Raw genomic sequence first — 19,387 nt, 5'->3', positions numbered from 1 at the left:
AAATAAAATAAAAATATAAAAATAAGAATCATTTCCCCAACATCTTATTGAAATATGTTGGACAGCTATACTTGAATCTCCCTTCTAGAATTAAATTATTTGAAATATACTCAAGAGTCGCAAAGTGATTTCATGCTCTTTATTCAGCTCATAGTGGTGAGGAGGAATGAATGGAAGTCCCCTCACAGTATCTGCTTTATATACATTATTTACACAATGGGCTGCACATGATTGGCTAATTCCGGAATTCTACTGTAAGCCAATCAGGTTGTGGATTCACTTCTATCTGGAGCAGGATTGGGTGGTTCCTGCCAACCAATCATACTGCTGCATTGTTCTAGGACCAATCAGACTGCTGCATTCTGAATCCTATTGTTCTAGGACCAATCAGACTGCTGCATTTTGGATCCTATTGTTCTAGGACCAATCAGACTGCTGCAGTTTGGATCCTATTCAACTCAGTACATAACATTATTAATTCATTTTCAGGCTACAAGAAAAGATGAGAGAGCCAGGCATGTAATTACAGCAGAGTCCTGGGCTTCTAAATAGAAGCCTCTGTGAGTATTTATGTTTGGTCTCCTTCACATATTAGAGACCTGCTCTAATTTAATTTTAAGCAGACACACTCAAGAGATTAAATATCTGACCTTCCATATTTGCCATGTGTTTTAATCAAATTGACTATTTGCCTTAGCAAGCTGCTGAGGAATGAACGGGGTGGATATCTACTTTGCATACTGATTTTCATGGAAGGGTATTTTTAAAGCATTTTAGACGCAGCAGGAATATACAAATGCAAAGGAAGGAAAAGACAGTGTGATTACTAAGTAAGCTATGTGCCTGGGCATCAATTTCTGACAATGACGCTGCTATCATTGGAAGCATCGCGTTTTCATGCCTTTGGTTATATTATTTGTTTGTCTTGTATAACAAGCTGATGAAGCTGCTATGTATGCAGTGATGAAAGCAGCCCATTATGTTTTGCATTACCTCCTTTAGTGTTATTCTGGTACTCTAACCTCAGTGATGAATTTGGATTACATATTTTGTTAGAAACTCACATCATGTTTTGATGGCGCAGCAGCTCATTCCTGCCTGCCTTAAAGTCCATTTATATTTGAAACAGTATCTCTCAAAACCAGTTCTGCCTGAACCAGGGCAATACCCTAGGTGCCAGTTAGGAAGGGCAAGGAAACCATATCCCGATACTTCCCCCCTTCTTTCAGGCTACAGATGATTGTTTCCCAGGAGCACCTATAGTTCTGGCTGACTCCCTCCTTGAGTTAATACAGTGGTACTTCTGTTTAAGAACTTAATTCGTTCCGGAGGTCCGGTCTTAACCTGAAACTGTTGTTAACCTGAGGTACCACTTTAGCTAATGGGACCTCCCGCTGCCGCCACCGTGCGATTCTGTTCTCATCCTGAAGTAAAGTTCTTAACCCGAGGTACTACTTCCGGGTTAGTGGAGTCTGTAACCTGAAACGTTTGTAACCCGAAGCGTTTTTAACGCAAGGTACCACTGTATTGTTAACAATTAACAGTGCAAGCCTAGACCCAGCAGTTAGTTACAGAAGCCCCAACAACATGCTTGGTACTGTACATCAGAAGTCAGCAGACAACTTGTGGGATCTGCTTTGCTTTTCTCTAGAATCCTGCCATTGGAGGGCAGGGCCAGATACAAAAGGTTAGCTTAGTGGGCAGAGCCAAATACCTACTTGCAGGCTGCATACCAAAGTACAAAGACACATCTGGGTTACTACTGATTAGGAACTCTTTATATAAAACACTAAAAATGACCAGTGGAGTTGCTCAAAGCATAGCTGTCAACTTTTCCCTTTTCTTGGAAGGAATCCTATTCGGAATAAGGGAATTTCCTTTAAAAAAAGGGAAAAGTTGACAGCGATGGCTCAAAGGCAATCATTTAATATTTATATTTTATGCAGAAGGAATGCTGTGGCTGAGGGGTAAGCAATTAGTATGCTGTAGCTGATTATTTTTATTATTTTACTTGCTGTTTGTGGCATAGGCCTGCCCTGCCAGGGTATGTGTCTTTTGCAACTACAACATCTCTAGCCACCCTTCTTCCCAAGACCCCAGCCACATAACTTCTGCCACTTCCGAGCACACAATCTGATAACTCATTTGATAAGTCCTATCTGCCAGGAGTAGGCCACCAGGAGCAGCACTCATCCAGCCTAGGCTCCAACAGGTGCCTAGTTCTGTGCAAGTCAGCTGATTGGGCTTGTTGTTGCCCTGTCACTCAAGGCCAGCTGGACTCAAATGACATAAACATGGAATATGGAGACCCATTCCTTTGTCCCAACTTTTGACCATCCAAGGTCACTGCATGCTGAATCTACATTGTGTGACCTTGTGTGTATGTGAGTATTGAGACTCTTTCCAACAGTCCTCCATCGGTTAGTCTTTTATTTTGTATTAAAGTACCAGGCTGCTTTCCCTTTGTCTCTTAGCTCTTCCTCTACAAAAACACACACCAAAAAAAACCTGCACACAAAGACAAAACTTTCTTTAATTTGGCACTGGGGTTTGGAGCAGTTCTGAGACACGCCCAAGGGATTGTGTTTCCCTCACCTGCTTAGCTGCTTGCCATTATGCTTTCTACTTGTGCCTGAGGGAAAGTACAAAGAAAGCATACTGCTCAGCGGCCCATGAAGATGGGAGGGAGCTAGCTGTCCACCACCTTTCCAGCAAGATATCCAGCTCATAGCTCTAGTCCTCTCTTTGGCCAAGAGTTAGAGGAAAGGGGGAGTGGTGACACAAAAAAGAACATACCGTGGACAGCTGGCCTCCCTTACAAGGCCACTGTGGCAAAGTGATCACTGCACCATTGTTAAACTATTAGGAGTCAGAAACCCGTGCCAATCTACTTGCAAACCAACTAGAGATAAGACAGTTGACCCCAGTCAAGCTTCTGCCTGCTCTCACTGTATGGAACACGACACAATCCCTGGCTACAGGTCCAGACCAAGGCATTTTGCTGAGGGGCAGCAGCAAATGGTCCCCCAACCCCAATTAAAGTGCATGGTATCCAAAGTCAGACAAATTATTTTGGAACCCGAAGAAGAAAATCCCACAAGGATTCCCCACGCCTTTCTGACAGCAAAAAATTCCATAATAAAAAAATAAATAAGTAACTATTTGCTTTCAAGACAGCCAAAGACAGGTGGCTGTCTCATTCTGTTAAATGGTTAGCCTGCATTCAATGTGGTAACACAGAACTTTCCCCGGCAGATTAAAAAGCTCTCTACAAATATCCATAAAGCTTTTCACTACATGTTCCCTTTTCTCAAGCCTTTGATGTGAGTTCTCCTTTAATATCACCAGCCCACAGATCATTGCTTAGCCTCAATTCACTGGAAGTTGATCTCTGTGGTCTCCCCTCCCCATTCCAAGCTTCGGTGATCATGTAACTCTTTCAACAAGGTGATGTGATTAAGAAAGTGACCTCAGCAGTATCCAAGCATGTTGCTCTGGAGGTCCACTGAATGGGGATTTGGAGTGCCAGTTAATGCTTAACAGGTGTATTCCAAAAGGAGGGTATGTTCACATTACCACTTACTCCACATCCAGTGAGCGCCTGCTGTTAGAGCCACGTGCACACACCAATAGCCACAATCCATACTGATCTTGTACAGTGGTACCTCGGATTACATACGCTTCAGGTTACAGACACTTCAGGTTACAGACTCCGCTAACCCAGAAATAGTACCTCGGGTTAAGAACTTTGCTTCAGGATGAGAACAGAAATCGCGTGGCGGCAGCAGCAGGAGGCCACATTAGCTAAAGCGGTACCTCAGGTTAAGAACAGTTTCAGGTTAAGAACGTATCTCCAGAATGAGTTAAGTTCTTAACCCGAATGAACTAAGTTCTTAACCCGAGGTACGACTGTAGTTTGTTGAGAAATATTGTTGTCTGATGGGTTTTTTCTCAAACCAGCTTCAACCTGACCCCAAAAAATAAGCAACATTTACTTTATATTTGGGACGCAGGTGGCGCTGTGGGTTAAACCGCAGAGCCTAGGACTTGCCGATCAGAAGGTCGGCGGTTCGAATCCCCGTGACAGGGTGAGCTCCCGTTGCTCGGTCCCTGCTCCTGCCAACCTAGCAGTTTGAAAGCACGTCAAAGTGCAAGTAGATAAATAGGTACCGCTCCAGCAGGAAGGTAAATGGTGTTTCTGTGCGCTGCTCTGGTTCGCCAGAAGCGGCTTAGTCATGCTGGCCACATGACCTGGAAGCTGTACGCCGGCTCCCTCAGCCAATGAAGCGAGATGAGCGCTGCAACCCCAGAGTCGGCCACAAATGGACCTAAAGGTCAGGGTCCCTTTACTTTACTTTACTTTATACTTAAGAAAGGTGTGTACATTTGAGACAGTCATCACGCATGTACATTGACATATGGTAGCTTCATGAATAGGAGTTCCAGGCAGGGGGTGTTGTTGTGGGGGCAGGGAAACCAAAAAGGTCATGTGTGTTGGGTGAAGACATCCCCAGGCCTTCTCTGATTTGTACAACACCATGTTAATGTGCCTGAAATGCAGTGATGGGAAATGACCACTTGATGCATATTGAGTTCCTAATGTGAACATACCATTGAAGAACAAATAAAACAATTTTACTGTCAGCTCATGATAATGCCAACTGTCAGACAAAACCTTGGAGTTTTGACTATGAAGCTAAAATCTAAACCAGAGTGCCTCCACTTGTACATTTTACATTTTAGGGTTTAGATTAGAAGGATCAGATGTTGCTTTTCGAATCTCTTCTTCATCCTCTTGGACAAGTGAAGGATACTTCCACTCTCACAAAAGAGGAAAGATCCCCTTGATTTTGATTTCTGCCCCTTTCCTCCAGCCCAGCTTCCTCACACCACATCCCCAGCCATTTCAGAGAGTCTCTTGATCCTTGAGATTAGACTTTCAGGAGCGCAAGGGGCTTCAGCAGGAAGGAAGTGGTAGGGAAGCCCCACTTCACATTAATAACTCTGCTCACATTTCTCAGGATCTCACCCAGTATATCCCATGTTCTGTTCTCTCTGTTTCTTCGCATTAAAACAACTAACAAATATGTCAACATTTATATTAGCAGCACATCGCCATTAATTGTTTTCAAGCATGGATCAGAGTTAGAGGACATGCTTTGGTAGAAAATCCCAAGACTGGCCTCCAGCATTTCCAGTTAAAGGTTTAACTGACAATAGGACAGTTCTCTGCCTGAGATCCCGGAGAGTTGCTGCCCATCAGAAAATACAATGTTAGATAGATAAAACATCAGACCTAACAGAAGGCAGTTTCCTAAATTATTATTTGCAAGCCTTCTCAACTTCCAAAAAGGAGACCAAAAATTATCATCCTGCGGAAGAGAAATGGATGATGAGAGATTGCAAGTGGCTAGTTTAAGGGGTTCTGTTGAACCAAAATCTCTTTACAGACTTCTGCCCATCAGATCACCTTTACATGGGAGAAATATACAGTAACAGGAAATGCTGCTTGTTGCAGGACAAAATAAGAGGGAGTAGCAGTGTTCTGCATAGATATAGAACATTATATAGAAAGAAAAGATTGCTGCTGCTTCTGATTCATGTTACAGCTCCACCCAGAGTATAAAGCAGTGAAGGATTCCAGAATTTCAAAAAGAACAGCAAAAGAAGAGAGAAGCTGGAAAAACACAGGAGTTATATTTCTCTTACCCAAATCCCTACCCTTATAATGGATCTTATACTGAGAATGAGCAAATCTCTCAATTTCACTTCTTCTCAATTTCTGTTTTTCCAGCCTTAAGTTCATTTTTCCACATCAGTTTCTTGCTAAGCTGTCCTAATTATTCCTCACCATTTTAGTGGCGATTTATCCTAATACACACATTCTGAATGCAATTTCCTCTAATATAACACATGTAGGTTATTTTGCTAAGGTGTGCATTTTAGGCACACTTTACCCTAGAATATGCATTTTTATACACATTATATATTTGACTGGAAAACACATTGCAAAATTCAGAGCAGTGTGAATTTTGAAGGCTGGCTGTGTTTTGTGTGTATTGTTTTGGAAAGTGGGAATGAGGTAGGCTCAACTTTAAATGTTCACTTCAGTTCATAAGTTTATTGTTCTAGCCAACGGCCATGAAAAACTTGTATTAATAAAATAAACATTAAATGTGAACTGAATTGACTTGCTCCTCCAGTCCTACCCCACACAGTGATATTTGCATAGGTACTCTCCTTTCTCTCCCCCCCCCCCCCGGTAAACCTACAAAGGTGGGGCACAGCTTTCCCTTGTTTTTCTAAGGGCAGTGGGAGGAGCATGTGGCATTTGCAGGCACATGAACAGAAGCCAGAGGAATCCTTTTCCTGCCATGAATAAAGAGTGCCTAGAACAGATTCCAAGTAACTCCTCAGAAGAAATCATGCCTCCACAAATAGGCAACCTCAGGGATTTAAGAGTTTTCTAAATAAGAGATGTGATGGCTCCCACAAAGAAAGAAGTGTTCGCTGTATTAAGCCATGACATACCTGACAATGGCACACAATTAACTCTTCAGAAGAGGGAATACAATACACACCAAGTCAACCTGGGAGGAGTAGAGATTCACTCATAAGGTAAAGATAACAAAGTCAATGTACTGAAGTGGCAAGGAATAAATGGGGGAGGGGGACACTTTGCCTGAGCAATTGAAAAGCTGGTGTAAGAGCAGAAACTGAAAAAGTAAGTGACATTGGCAAGACGCATTAGGGTTTTTGTTGTTGTTGTTTTTAAATTCTGCCCCATGAAAAGGGCAACAAATTTCTGATTGCATTCGGGCAAGCGAGTGTGCGTAAAGTGACAACGATGGATAAATTCCGTATGATCTTCCAGTTCCTCCAGTCCAACCAGGAATCATTCATGAATGGCATATGTGGCATCATGGCTCTTGCCAGTGCACAGATGTACGTGGCTTTTGACTTCAACTGCCCATGTCTTCCAGGTTATAACCTGGCCTATGGGATGGGTATCCTGTTTGTGCCACCCCTGGTCTTGTTTCTACTGGGCTTTGTGATGAATAACAATGTCTCCATGTTGGCTGAAGAGTGGAAAAGACCCACAGGGAAGCGGCAGAAAGACCCGGCTGTCCTGCGGTACATGTTCTGCTCCATGGCACAGCGGGCTATGATTGCTCCTGCTGTTTGGATTTCAGTCACACTGCTGCATGGAGAGTGCTTTATATGTGCCTTCAGCACCTCTGTGCCTGTAGATAAGTTGGGGAACCAGAGCTATACCCAACTACCTGAGAAGGAACTGAGGAGAATTCTGGCCCGGATTCCCTGCACAGACATCTACAAGGGGCAGGAACTTATTGCCAAAGAGGTGGCAACCAGGTATCTGCGCTGTATATCACAGGTAAGCAAAAAGTGATTGCAGGATTTGCTTAAGCTAATTTGGTGTAGAGAATGGGAGAGACCCCTTATAAAGCTGGCAGGCTTTTTATATGACTTATCATGCTATCATTTCCTATACACTGCAAGCACTCTGAGCATTTTTCAGCATTCTGCAGTTCTTTATTACTGGTAAGAAACACAACACTTTTCCTCCTTCTCTTGAGGTCCCACTTCATAGAAAACATGTTTAAAATGTGATGTAATGGATATACTCCTCACGCTACAATTGCAGTTTATTCTTTTTACAGCATAAATTGTGAGCCTTAATCACAGGTAAGTGTGCACACATTTGGAGCTGCAATGTGTGCTAGTTCCACATTCAAAGAGTGGGCTTATGTAGGGTGCATCCTGCAAAACAGAGTGCCTGATTCCTTACTGTAATAATTCCATGCATCATTTTTGGTAAGAAGTATGGATTATAGAAGGAAGTGAGAGAAGAAGGGATGAATTCCTATGATTAAACTTCCCCTGCTTCCAAATATTCCATTTGCAATGCAAATACAGGCAAATATATCCAGTGATCCCAACCTAAAACAGGCAGGTCAATACAGTCCTTTCCTGTTGTTTACTGTGTTCAGTCTGCATTTGTTCTCTGCATCTTAAATAGGATGCAAATTCCCTCTAGGTTTTCACCTGGGAACAACGTCAAAGTCATTTTAAAAATCTGATTTGATCACTTGTGTTCTCACCAATCTGATGCTGCCACTGTTCTGTTTCCCCTTGGCATTGCTCGGCAATGTTAGCCCTTCCTCTGCTGTGTATTAGTTGGATAACCACTGCTTTTCTTAGCATTGAACATTAAGAATGTATTGGAATAAATATTCAGATCTTTCTTTAATCAGAGCTTTCTTTAATCAAGCAATATTTGTTGCACTGTTGCGGTTTTTAAATTTGGCATTATAGATAATCAATTCATTCTATTAAAAAACCCAATTCTAAATACTTTTGTATTTGAATGGTTCTACTTAGTATTAGTGAAATGGCATGCCAGTTTCAGCATGAGACAAAAATGTGCTCCTTTAAAAAAATAATGAAAGCCAAGAGGAAAAATACTGGATTTAGGAGTGGGGAAATAATTTGTTTATGCAATAAATTTTAGAAAATTATTATCCAGACAGACCAAAGTCATAGGTAACTGCTGCAATATAAGAGATGCTGTGTTGTGGTTTAGGGATAGAGAACCTGTGGACCTCTAGATGTTGTTGGACCATGACTCTCATTATCCCTAACTACTGGCCATGTTGGGCTGATGGGAGTTGTGGCAAACAACATCAGGAAGGTTACAGATTCCTTATTCCTGGTGTAGTTGCTCCCCAACACATCCCTGTTAAAATGGATTGAACTGTGTTCTGGTTGAGGAAAACTAAAAGATTTGGTCTAGATTTTGGTTCAGGTTCCATTTGATCCCCCAACTTCAAGACCTTCAAATACAACAGCACAGGGCTTTCATTGGATTCATATCTGGCAAACAAATATGGAAACATCACTGCCATTGTACAATGCGGTAGATTGTGATGTTAGTTCACACAACTGGATCATCCACTCATTGATGGATGAGACATGAGCCTAGCAGCCCCACAATCTTTTGAGGTTGCTAGTCCCAAGATCCACAGATTCTGGAAGACCACTGATAATCATGACTGCAATTGTGTACTGCATAGATTTCTCTATCCCACTCCCACAACCACCTCCCTAATAATAGTATGATGTTTGGTTTTCCCGTTCAGGCAATGGGCTGGACCTTTGTGCTGTTGATGACCTTGTTGGCATTCCTTGTTCGTTCCTTACGTCCCTGCTTTACTCAAGCCGCATTCCTGAAGAGCAAGTATTGGTCTCACTATATCGACATCGAACGCAAGCTCTTTGATGAGACCTGCACGGAACACGCTAAAAGCTTTGCCAAGGTTTGCATCCAGCAGTTTTTTGAGGGCACGAATAAGGACCTAAGCATGGGTCATGCAACCTTTGTGGAAAAGACACCTTCCGAAACAGGAGAAGAGAAGGAAAAATTGCTGGGCATCATGGATCAAGGGACCATGAACAAAATTCTGAAGAACTGGCACAAATGTAAGCCCCCTTTGTGCCTCAGCCAAGAGGTGATCCAGAATGGGAATTGTTGGGCAGGAGAAATCGCACACCCTCAGCCGCCTAAAAGAGAGTATGCTACCTATTACAGCAAAGTCTGAGGACGGAGTGGAAGTAATCAGAAAGCACATATCCCTTTAGATCACGGCTTGGGACCACACATTTATCAAGGAGATCCTTCAACTATTCATTGTGAGAGCATCCAGAACACCAGTCCAAAAGTCTCCCCCCCCCCCAGCTTTTCTGTGGGCACTAGCATGGAACAGAACAAATAAACACTGACAATGCTCACCTGTTGATTTTGTCAAGGAGAAAAGAGATGTCAGAAAGACAAAATGGTGATGGCACCTTAAATTGGATGACTGCTATGATACAAATAATATAACAAAACTATGAAGTGGTTCATTGTTGGTTTGAATAAGATATTTATTCCCTGCTAAACTCTAAAGGATAGACCATTTGTCTCAGAGGCAAGTAACATCACATTTTGATTTGAAAAATCTCTACCAATTTCTTCAGATGAAAACCACCTGCTAAGTCTTCATTGTATGTGAAAGGCACAAAACAGATGTTTCATTTTATTGTAAAGGAAAGACTAAAAACAGGTAATACTATCTGTACAGGGGTACATTTCTGTTGGTAGTAAAACAAAACCAACGTTTTCAAGACTTGCAGGAATGTTTTAGGCACAAACCAAAAGCACAAAGGCAGTATTTCAAATACACCAGAGGGCGCCATAAACTAGCAATACCTGACCATAGCAGCTATAAGGCTCTGTTTCTTCCCTTATCTCCTTATCATATAAGTAAGACTTGTTTAGCTTTGACTTGTACAACATGCTCTGACAAAATCTGTTTAGAATAAGAAAATATGTTGAAGGGTATGCTGAAGTAGAGATGAACGAGTATGTTTTAAGGACAGTATTATAAATCCACTAACTGAAAGAAGGAAGAGCCACATTCAAATATTACAAATTAAGCATAACTATCTGCCCCATAACTAAATGAACTGGCAGCGGATCTGGGGTAATTTCAAGGTGTCTGGTCCTTTAATAAGCATAGAACATCAGCTGCATTAACCTGAATGGTTCTTCTGAACCATTTAAGAAACCAATTAAATTTTTCAGAGTGGTAGCCATGTTGCAGCAAAAATAATTCAGAGTCTTGTGATACCTTAGCTTTCATAGACAAGAGAGCCCTCTGCATCATATGACCAATTAATGATCCAGTTTGCACTTCACATTAAAAACCATAGTTTGTTTTTAAGTACAGTTTAATGTGATGTGCAAGCTGGTCCAGTGTGCCCATTCGTGATGTTCTCAACTAGTGTTCAGTGGAAGCTTCAATGGATTCCACAAAAAGTAGTCTTACTCTTGGCATCGGAATGAGGAGGATGCAAGGCAGGGCTATCCAACATGTCAGACATCACTGGCATGTCTATATTTATGTGCTTCCTGCTTTGTCAAGTCATGTGTCGCTCAGTGTAGCCTTTGCAAAGCAAGTTTTCTTTAGCTTGATGATGAATGATGTTTTTGTTGTGACCAGTAGTGGTGGAGGAAAGAGGTAAAAGCCTAGACTCTCGGGGAAATGGTTGCAGCTCTTGCTTATTTAACTACTATTGTACACACTTTGCACCCTGCTAATCTCCATCATCTAGATAGGACATAGGCTTACTTCTCACTGTAAGTTCCTTAGCTGTAAGAATTCAGCAAGGCCAGCCCTATCGTCAAGCACAGCAAGGCAGCTGTTTCTGAGATGACAGCAAACTGCTATTTCTAATTTAGTGTTGTTGTATTTTTCCTGCCAAGGAGAGGTGAGATTTTTCTGCCGCGTGTGCCAAAATAATTTCACCAGCCCTGGATATTATGCACCTGGACTGGTGGGGTGGATGTATATGCCCTTTACTGCTCCACCTCAGGCAGCAAAATGCTTTAGGCCAGCTCTAACTTTGAATGGAAAAGGGGGGGATTTAATAATAAATCCCTGGACACAGAACACTAGGTATCAGGAAGAAGAGCAATAACCTTGCCATCTTCTAGACATCTCTGTTTTTAATGTAGACCTGAGAGAGACATCTAGTTTTGCTTTCTTTTCTTCTGTTTTTACGTAGTACAGATTTATCATCTCAGTGAGTGTCAAACTAAGTAAGATACTGGAGGAATATAAGAAGTCTCCTGACAGTTTTTGGTTTTACTTTAATATAGCTGCTAGAGGTTGCAATTTTGATCAGTGCAATGGTGGGGAGATGAGGTATTTAACTCATTCAGTATAGCCTCCCTTTCCAATTAAAACTGACCTCCCCGAGGTGACGTTTTCTTGGTATGGAATAAGCTAAAAGGACCACATATACCCCAACCCCAGGCTGGTTGAAGAGATTAAGTATGCCCTCTCCTGCTGCTCTTCTGATCAATTTCACGGCTGCCTCATCGCCAGAGCTGCTCCCAAGACGTGTTGCTGCCTGAGGCAAAATACAGAATGATGCATCCATCTAGGGATGGATGAACCTGTTAATTTCAGTTTCTCTCAATGTCTCATTTTTTTTCACTCTCAAATTCAGTTTGTATTATTTTGCATTTTAAAAAATATAATAGTCTTCATGAAAATCAGATAGGAGGAATGTGCACTAAAATGCTAACATACACATTTTTGTCTGCAATTTTGGCTACTACATACATTTTTGCAAGCAATATAGTGCACTTTTGTATGCTGTTTCCCCTGTTTCCACTAAAATATGCATTGTTATACACACTATTCCCTAATATGTGTACTTTTGTACACATTTTGGTTTGGAGAATTGCATCGCAAAATTTGAAGAAGTGTGAATTTCAGGGTATAGCTGCGTTTTGGTTCACATATTGTTTCAGAAAGAGTGGATCTTAATGTGGATCAGACCAAATTTCTGCCCCATCCCATTCAAAGTACAGAAGTTGACTGTTCTGGCACTTGAACAGTCAACACTGGCAATGGGATAACATCCCCACATGCACGGAGGACAGATGGCTTGTTTAGCGATTGTACAACCCTGTGACACACATAGTTCTAATCTCCAACAGAGTGGAATGGCTAGAGGGATGCTCCTCTCCCCGCCCCCGCTAGTATCTGCCACCTGAGGTCATTGCTGCACTCTGCCTCACTTGTCAAGGCTAATCATACAACAGGGCCACATGGCTGGCTCTGCCCTAGCTCCTCTGGCTTCCAGATGGGATAGTGTATTCCTTTGTTCTGGGACTATCAAGAGCTGTACTCTTTATAATGACCTACTAGCTTACACTTGTACAGGTTCAGCAGGTACTACAGGAAAGCACAAAGCACAGGAAGGTGAGTTTACGTATGCACATTTAGAATGTGTGACTGCAGCTTCAAGTGACAATATGTAGATATGGAAGCCCTCACAGTAGGGTGAATCCAATGTGGGGTCCTAATTATGTTTTTGGGTGTGCGGAATCCAAATCCATTATTGTTGTGATTGGCCAATATCTAGCTTGGTAAATCTATGTTTGATAAAGAAGCACATAAACTGTTTTCAGAAAAACAAAGAATTTTAATTTTACCTTCTGAAAATGTCAGGTAATGCTAACATTTTACTTACCAAATTTTACTTACCAAGCAAAACTAAATTATATCAATTTAACCATAATAGCTTTTGAAATTTTGGCATCTCAGTAGTTTGTTTTTAATATTTTTTAATTAAAAAAAACTTCTAAATGTTTTAATCTTAAACTTATACGGGTTTAAAAAATTTTAAAAATTAATTATTATTTTTTTAGGTGGCACCCACAATACCCAAAACACACTAACAAACTACAAGTCCATATAATAGAAAAAATGCAGCATGTTGTTATTTACTGTACATCCTAACATACATAAATTTAAATAGTGATTTCACTGTGAAGCATATTCACGGCATTCTGCTTAGGTGTATAACTTTAAGTTAAATATCAAGTTTTAGGAAAACCTGTTCTTCCTGTTTGCAATGGAAGTAATTTGTGCCAGTTGCTGCCTGGTTGGCTCCCCATGTGGTAACCAGGCATCAGTTTTGGCAGCTGTGATAGCACATTCTTCCTCCCAATATCTGGGCTCCTAAGGGAAGAAGGGTGGGGTATAAACTTAATTAAATAAATAAATATTTTGCCTGTTTCAAAAAATAATAATAATGGAGAATTGATAGGTGTTCTTTGTTTTCTTTTAGGCTGCAATCCTGTGCTCACTTACCCATGAATTTGTCTGAATAGGATTTGTATAGTGTTATGAGTTTGGGGTGTTGAACTGTATGCCGGAACCCTCTAATCTCTGGATCCAGCAAGTGTTAAAATCAAATCAAGCCTTCTAATTCCTGGAATAGCGAGGCTAGCCTCCTGGAAGGTGTAAGGAGAACAAAGGAAGGAGCTCTGTGGGAGAGGGCAAATGGGCGAGGCCCCTCCCTCAACTTGATAATTGGAAAGAGTGAAAAATTGCAGGGATGAGGGCCAGATGTAAAGCAGCAAGCTGGGAGAAGACTGAGACAGAGCAATGTTTGATGCCTGTTTAAATCTAAGGCTGTGGCTACAGGAGAAACAAGACCCTTTTGGAGTGTTAATACTGTGAACCCCTCCATTGTAGACTCAGGTTGTATATATGTGTAATTAAACCATATATCATAAAGACACTACAGTCCCCAATGTGCCTCATTTCCAAAAGGAAACACGAATCCTGGGTAAGTGTCTGGAACCCCTGGAATCTTGCACTGCTGAGAGATTGGGGTGGCACACAACACAACAATTGTGCTGCTAGTTCCCTTTGTATAGGTCCTTTACACTTCTGCTTACTATCTGATTTATATTTATAGCTAGTCACCCGTTTGGCAAATATGCATATTAATTATATACAAGTGAGGAGAGGGGAGTCCTTTACACATGATTCCCTGCCCCTGGGAACCAGTATCAGTTTTTCTCTGAAACTGAAGACCAAAAGCCTTCCTTATTTATTCCCATATGTTCTGGAGCCTGTATATCAGGGACAGAGACCCTATGACCTTCCAGAGGTTGTTGGACTCCCAACTCTTATCAGCCCCAGCCAAGATGGTCAACAGTTAGGAATGCTGGGAGCTGTCATCAAACAATGCCTGGAGAACCACAGGTTCCCCATCACCACTGTAAATCCTGTCTGCAGCATTGTATCCCTCTGTCCTTGGGATCTCAGTGTCTTTGATTGTTACAGTGCTTGGTTCTCTCTCTGGTTGTCAGTTGCTGCCATGGGAAATACAGACAGGAACAATAAAATGGTGCGACTTGTAGAACTGGAAAGCACATGTTTTGGAGGGTAGTGCAAACCTCTCTTTCAAACCAAAATCATTGATGTCTTTTCAGTACGTCTGTTTATGTAGAACAATTGTGCTTAGCTGATGGAGACAGGGGTCTCAATTGTACACACAAATAGTCCCTTTCAGACACTGAAAAGAATGTGACTAGGACTCAAGGGCAGACCCTGAAGCCCCCCTGCCTATGTATGCATGTTCTGCACTTGAATGGCTGGAACAGCTCGAGTTCCCTGTACACCTCCCCACTCAGGAGCAAGCAGAATGTGCCCTGGCACAGATACTTAAAAGAAAAATAAATACAGTTTAGAGAATAACTCCAGATTCCATTCAGTAAGCACTGTTAAATTTAGTTGAAACCACTTCTTACTCACCATTTCCTTTTCTTTTACTATGTGCTTCCTTTGTCACAAATGGAGATTAACTGCTAACTGCCAACAATTAATTAGACCTGTCCTTCTTATGAGACACACAGGCCTGGAACAACCCTTTATTTCATCTTTTTCCATCACAGTGGATGTTGCCCATCTCCACACTGCATCCTTCATACTCCCTTCATTCCCTGTTACAATGCTTCAGGCCCAGCTCAAGAGATTTTGCTGCCTGTAGCGGAACACCAAATGGTATCTGTCCCAAGTAACATTTGGAGATAGGGGAGAAATCACATTCAGTTCACATTTAAAGCTGAACCCACCTAATTTGCACTTTCTGAAACAATATGAAACACTGCCACTCCTTAACATCCACACTTCTCCAAATTTTGCAATGCATCTCCAGTCAGATTTTATGTGCAAAAATGTGTACCTACACTAACATAAAGTGAGCATAAAAACATATGTATTAGTGAAAATAAATTTCAAAAAGCATTTCATTGGGGAGAATTGCTTTGAAAAAATGTGCATAATAGGCAAAATTGCACACAGAAATATTAGGAGGAATTTACACTAAAATGCTGATGAATTTTCATGAGGACCTTAAAAAAAAATCACACATGGATGTGGAAATGTGGAGAACTGAACTTAAGATGGGGGGGGGGGAGAGAGATAAATGGAGATAAAAGGAAACTGACAGATTTGCCGATCCTTAGTCACAGTGCTTAATACCCACAAGTACTATGACAGTAAGCAAAAGCCAAAACTTCAAACATGGCAATTGCTGTTCTTTCATGATTCATTAATCCATCTGTCTGGAGTGGCTGCCTTTAACTGCCTAAAGGTATGGCCAGCTCTGTTATGTTTTGTGCTTCATCATGCTCTGTCTCCAGAATACAACCTTAATAGTGGGTCCTCTCAGTGCCAGCTTCTCCCTTCCAACAGCTCACTCTGGCAACTACTCACTAATAGATTTGACTATGCACATCCTGTCTGTTTCCTGCACTTGTAGGCTCAAAGCTTGCCACGTGGATATTAGTGGCTAAGAAAAGAAAGAGGGAAGAGCATAAGCAACATGAAGAGATGGGCATCAAGCATGAGAGCTGTGCATATGAAATCTGAAAACTGGTTAGTTCAGTTATAAAAGGAGCCACCGCGAGGGATTATATTTAAGTACATTTTGAAGGGTAAACAGGAATTCAACACCGGGGCACAGTGCAGCAGATCAACTAAATGAGGGATGGGGGACATGTGGCTCTCCAGATGTTGCTGGACTACAATTCCCATCAGTCCCAGTAGGCGTACCCAATTGTCCTATGGGCCCTGCTATTCACTGTCAACACTGGACTACAGCGAAGGACACAAGAGCTGAAACTCCAGAATAAGGACAGGAGCTGGGTGCAAAGCTGAAGTGAGTCTGCAGATGGCACTTGAGACATACATAAAGGTATGTCAGGGTTCAGAACCAGACAAGCAGTCAGATCAGGGCTATAAATACTAAGAACTGGAACCAAGACCTGATTCAGCAGAGGTTGTGGCCAGGTAAACAGTCCCCAAACACACATTGCAGGGAGTTGGACTATCAGGCACGTCCAGCTCCCAAGAGAGAGGGGGGAGTCAAAGTTGTTGAACATTTTAGAGGGGGCAAAGCCAAAGTTGTTGAGCTTTTTTTAGGGAGGAAAAGCTAATCTAGCATTTTTAGCTTTATTTGGGGGGGGGGGGACAACATCGCACACTTATTACAACAACAACACTGCAGTAACAGCTGCTTCCATTTTCTAACGTGCCGACTACATAAGCATTTGACCCAACAGAGGACAGAGGAAAGAGTGACGACAGCAGGGGGTGAAGACTTTAACTCCACTGCGGGGTCGACCAGTTGGACATCCCTGGACTAGATGACTGCTTGAGTCCCAAATCTCACAGTGAGAGAACCTCCAGAAGGCCCTTGGTGCTGGACCTCAGTGTCTGGGCTGAATGATGGGGGTGGAGATGCTCCTTCAGGTATACAGGACCAAGGCCGTTTAGGGCTTAAAAGGTCAGTACCAACACTTTGAATTAGAATTATCAGAGAGCACAAAGGCTGAGAACCATGTAGCCTGCCCAAGCAGTCAAACCTGGAAACACTTAAAGCCCATGCTAAATTGGGATGAACTATTTGGTTTCCTTGGGGCTTGAATTCATGCTAGAGACTGGAAGAATGACATTTCCTAACTCTTCTGCACTTCAGAACTCAGATGTGCATTGTAAGTGTATGTGACTTCTGAATATTTCTTACGCAGTTATGCCATTACAAAGTTCCCTCTATTTATAGAGCAGGGCTTCCTGCCTATGGCAAAGTTGTGTACACCAGCTGAAATAATAGGCAATCCATTAAAATAAAATTCCAGAAGAGTAGCCATGTTAGTCTGTTGCCACAAGGAAGGTAAATAGTCCTTTCGGACAGGTGGTGGTTTCTGGTAGCTTTAACACTGCAGATGGCTAACCATCTGCTGTGGATGATACTCCTGTCCCCAATTAATAGAAGGGGCAGGGGACTAGCCTTACTCCCAATGGAAAACCTTCCTATTAGAAGTCTGCATTGTAAAAATAAATAAATATCAGAACTATATGTAGAAACCCACGAAGATACAGAATCAAGAATAGAAAGCAAGAGAGAAAAGAAGAGAAAATGTAGTATACAGGTAGCTAGGTTGGGGATGGATATGTATTTTAAAATGCATGTTATATCCTGATTTTCTTTTTAAAAGAAATGAACCCAAAGAGGCTTACATGAAACATCAAAATCTATCATTTATTTGGAATACTTAGAATTTTATCCAATGTAGTGCTAGGAAGCTGTCCTATCAGCACAAGGCCTTCCTCCCCTCTCTTCCCTCTGTGCGTCCAAGTTTGTTTTGGGGCAGATTTGGGGGTGGTACATGCAAGAGGGAGAGGAGGGAGGAGAGTCCTGTTGCAGGAGCATAAGAAGCCTTACAGCCCACTTTTTAGCCCTGAAAGGTGCTCACGTAGTCTTACAAAAAATTCTCACAATAAAATGATATCCGAATGTAGTATCAGAAACAGAAATGTCCCTGTGCCGACACATTATTCAGTGGCATTTCCTGCCACCTGGCATCGGTCGTCCTTAGTGTCATCATGCAAGCCCAGGATGAAGGCAAGTCCTCCCTTGCTGCCATTTGGCAGCTGCCAGACAATGCCTCCCATTGAGATTTTCTGACACCAGAGAGTGGGACTTTGCAGCTGGATCTTGCACAGCCCATGATGGCTGATACATATACAATAAAAACCCCAAATGGCCACACACAAAAAACCTTCAAAAACAACAGTGAAGCAAATATACCACATCATTATGGTATCACCACATTGCAGCAGGAGTTCATAAAACAAGACAATGGGACAAAAACAAACCAAACAGGAACAAAGAGCCAGGATTTGTCTTGGTGACTGAAGGCCCAAACTGATATGGTCCTCCTTGGAGAAGGCATTCCATGAAGTTGTCCCCTCAACTGAAAAAGGCCTGCTCCCTAGTAGATGCCTGTGGGCTTGAGAGTTAGCCGTTGGGGACTCAACAAAAGGAGGTAATGACAGGCATGATCCAAAAGGGGTCCAGTGATGCTCATGTAATCAATGTCACCACAGCAAACAGCAGCAACAACAAACGAAAACACCAGGCAGGAGTGTAGCACTTGCTTGTCTTTCTGACATCACTCAGCATTATGGATTATTAGTCACCCTTTGCTTTAAAGACAGTGGCGTTTTATCTCACCATAATTACAGTACTTACTTAGAGCAGCGTGAACTTTACTAGGCAAAAGCTTATAAAATATGGTGAAGTAACAATAACAGCACCTATATTGCCAACTTCCCCATCTTGTAAAGGCAAAAACCCTTTGTTCTTGAGCAAGCATTATTTTGGGGGCTAGAGAAGAAACTGCAATGCCTATTTTCACGGCCCAGACAGTTTTTTTTGTTTTCCATTCTGTGAATGAGTCATCTTGATCTGGTTATGAAGAGTTTCATTTTTTCCTGTAATTTCCCTACCATTTTTTTCCTATCATTTCCCTACACTTTTTTCCTTTCCTTAAAGGCACAGTGTTGTGCGTGACAGCAAGAGGATGAATCTGGCCAATTCTTTCTCCCTCCCTCCCTCCCTCTACAATCCCCACCCAGACGGAAGCCTCTCCCCTCCCTTTGAACATGAA

General features: G+C 42.0%; 1 protein-coding gene across 1 annotated transcript; it reads left to right on the top strand.

Moving 5' to 3' along the window:
• Positions 1-6,774: 6,774 nt before the first annotated feature.
• On the top strand, positions 6,775-9,672 carry CALHM1 (calcium homeostasis modulator 1). Its single transcript, XM_081005888.1, has 2 exons — positions 6,775-7,396; positions 9,162-9,672. The coding sequence occupies exons 1-2, from the start codon at positions 6,848-6,850 to the stop codon at positions 9,618-9,620; spliced, it is 1,008 nt and encodes a 335-aa protein (XP_080862014.1). The 5' UTR covers positions 6,775-6,847; the 3' UTR covers positions 9,621-9,672.
• Positions 9,673-19,387: the final 9,715 nt, after the last annotated feature.

Source organism: Podarcis pityusensis (genome assembly GCF_964106645.2).
Source record: "Podarcis pityusensis genome assembly, chromosome: 5".
In the NCBI taxonomy this organism is placed as follows: Eukaryota; Metazoa; Chordata; class Lepidosauria; order Squamata; family Lacertidae; genus Podarcis; species Podarcis pityusensis.
The sequence above is the reverse complement of the archived record's forward strand: the minus strand, read 5'-3'. Positions and strand labels throughout refer to the sequence as shown.